At 42.4% G+C, this 2848-nt stretch overlaps 1 protein-coding gene across 1 annotated transcript in view; it reads right to left on the reverse strand.

The window, feature by feature from the left end:
* Positions 1 to 791: 791 nt before the first annotated feature.
* RECQL4 (RecQ like helicase 4) overlaps positions 792 to 2848 on the reverse strand; it is a gene marked incomplete at its 5' end in the record, with an annotated part of 26040 nt that continues 23983 nt past the window's right edge. The window contains 3 exon segments of the mRNA XM_017738649.1: positions 792 to 1079; positions 1171 to 1279; positions 1353 to 1521. Of these exon segments, the coding sequence (XP_017594138.1) occupies positions 958 to 1079; positions 1171 to 1279; positions 1353 to 1521 (400 nt within the window).

The following is a 2848-nucleotide window of genomic DNA, read 5'->3' on the forward strand; positions in this document are numbered from 1 at the left end:
CGGTGCTGGAGCGGGCGCTGCTGCTCCTCCGCCGCTTCCACGCCCAATTCCTGCGGGAATTCTCCTGACAGAGCCACCCGGGAACAGCAATTCCAGCTGGGATCGGGGCCGGGATTCACCGCGGGTGAATTCGGCAATCTGGGATTGGAATTTTGGGGCTCTGGAAGCGAATTTGGGAATGTGGGATTGGATTTTGGGAATGTGGGATTGGATTTTGGGAATGTGGGATTGGATTTTTAGAGCTCTGGAAGTGAATTTGGGAATGGATTTTGGGAATCTGGGATTGGATTTTTGGGGTTTGGAAGTGAATTTGGGAATGTGGGATTGGAGTTTTGAGGATCTGGGATTGGGATTTGGGAATCTGGGATTGAATTTGGGAGACTTGGATTGGATATGGAAACCTGGGATTGGATTTTGGGAATCTGGAAGCGAATTTGGGAATCAGAGATTGGATTTTTGGGGAATCAGGGAGCAAATTTGGGAATCTTGGATTGGGATTTGGGAATCTGGGATAAAATCCCCTTTTCATGGACTAAATCCCTTTTCCAGGGATAAAATCCAAGGATAAATCCCCTCTCCAGGACCAAAATCCCTTTTTCTGGGAATAAAACTCCTTTTCCAAGGATGAAGTCACTTTTCCTGGGATAAAATCCAGGGGGATTTTCCCATCCTCACCCCCGGCCTGGCACCAGGAATTCCCAAAGGTTGGAGCTGGAATTCCCAAAGAAGGAGCCGGAATTCTGGGAATTTTCTGGGATAAGGGGAGAGACTTTGTCACCCCCATGACATCATCACATTCCAAGGAGACTCCGGTTATTAATCCCAATAAAATCCTGAAAAAACCCTGATAAAATCCCCAACAAATCCCGACAAAAATCCGCCAGAATTCCAGAGGGAAGCTCTGTCTCTCCCGCCGCCATTCCCGCTGTTTTCCCGCTGTTTTCCCGCTGTTTCCCGTCACCTCCAGGCCAGGATCTCCTCGGTGGCCAAGCGGGAAAGGCTCTGGAATTCCAGCGGGAGGTGCCTCCTCCAGAAGCGCCGATCCCGCCCGTAGATCTGCGCCGGGAAGCGGGGGCTGCCTACGGCCAAAGCAACCTCGGGAATGCCGCTGCATCCGGAGGCGAATCCCGATCCCGCCCCATTCCCGATGATTTCCCCCCAATCCCTCACCGATTCCATGGAAAATCCTGGCGATGGCTCTGCCAGAAAACTTCTCATCCGGGTGGGTGGCGAGGAAATTCCGGATGTCGGCGCGGACTTGCTCCTCCCAATCCTTCGGCTGCCGAGGGAAAAGGCGGAATTCTCATCCCTTTGCTCCTCCTCAGCCCAAAGCTCGGGATAACTTCACTCACTCGCGTCATTCCAAGGTTTTTTTCCTCCTCTTCCTCTTCCTCCTCGTCGTCTCCGTCGGATCCGGCTCCATCCCGCTCGAAATATTCCCGGAGCAGCTCCTTGAGCCGGGAGCTCCTTTCCAGCTGCTCCTTTTCCGGAGCCTTCGGATGGCAGCTCTGGAACGCCACGCTGCTGCCGGCAATCAGCTTCCGGCTTTTCCCCACCCCCGTTATCCCAAAAAATCCTCGGGAATTCCTCTGGAATTTTGGAGGGGTTTCTTGGGGATTATATCAGGATTTTATTGGATTTTATTGGGATTTTTTTGGATTTTATTGGGATTTTTTTGGGGATTTTTTTGGGATTTTATCGGCATTTTGTTGGGATTTTATTGGGATTTGATGGGAATTTTATTGGGAATTTATGGGATTTTTTGGGGGATTTTATTAGGGTTTTTTGGGATTATATTGGGATTTTTTTTGGATTTTTTTGGACTTTTATCAGGGTTTGTTTTTTTTTATTGGGATTTTATTGGGATTTCGTTAGGATTTTTTTGGATTTTATAGGGATTTTTTAGGGATTTTTTTTGGATTTTATCGGCATTTTGTTGGGATTTGATGGGAATTTTATTGGGAATTTATGGGATTTTTTTGGGGATTTTATTAGGGTTTTTTGGGATTATATTGGGATTTTTTTTGGATTTTTTTGGCTTGGGATGTTTTGGGGATTTTTTTGGGATTTGATGGGAATTTTATTGGGATTTGATGGGATTTTTTTGGGATTTTATTAGAAATTTATGGGATTTTATTGGGATTTTTCTTGGATTTTTTTTGATTTTTATGAGGATTTTTTTTTTTTTTAAATTGGGATTTGATTGGGATTTTTTGGGAATTTTTTTGGGATTTTATTGGGATTTTTTTGGGGATTTTTTGGGATTTTTATGAGGGTTTTTTTGATTTTACTGGGATTTTATTGGGATTTGATTGGGATTTTTTTTTTTAAACTGGTATTTTATTGGAATTTTATTGGGATTTGATGGGCATTTTATTAGGATCTGATTGGGATTTTATCAGGGATTTTTTTGGATTTTATTGGGACTTTTCCGGGATTTGATGGGGATTTGATTGGGATTTTTTCCGAATTTTATTGGGATTTTATGGGGATTTTTTTTGGATTTTATTGCGATTTTTTTGGGATGTTTTGGGAATTTTATTGGGATTTTTTTGGGATTTTTTTTGGATTTTATCAGGATTTTATAGGACTTTTTGGGGATGTTTTGGGGATTTGATGGCAATTTTATAGAGATTCACTTTATGTGATTTTTTTGGTGATTTCATTGGATTTTTTTTTTGGGATTTTTTTTTGTGATTTTTTTGGGATATTTTTTGGATTTGATTGGGATTTTTTGGGAATTTTTTTGGGATTTTATTGGGATTTTTTTGGGGATTTTTTGGGATTTTTATGAGGGTTTTTTTGATTTTATTGGGATTTTATTGGGATTTGATTGGGATTTTTTTTT

This window comes from Corvus brachyrhynchos, unplaced genomic scaffold (genome assembly GCF_000691975.1).
Source record: "Corvus brachyrhynchos isolate BGI_N302 unplaced genomic scaffold, ASM69197v1 scaffold437, whole genome shotgun sequence".
Taxonomy (NCBI): domain Eukaryota; kingdom Metazoa; phylum Chordata; class Aves; order Passeriformes; family Corvidae; genus Corvus; species Corvus brachyrhynchos.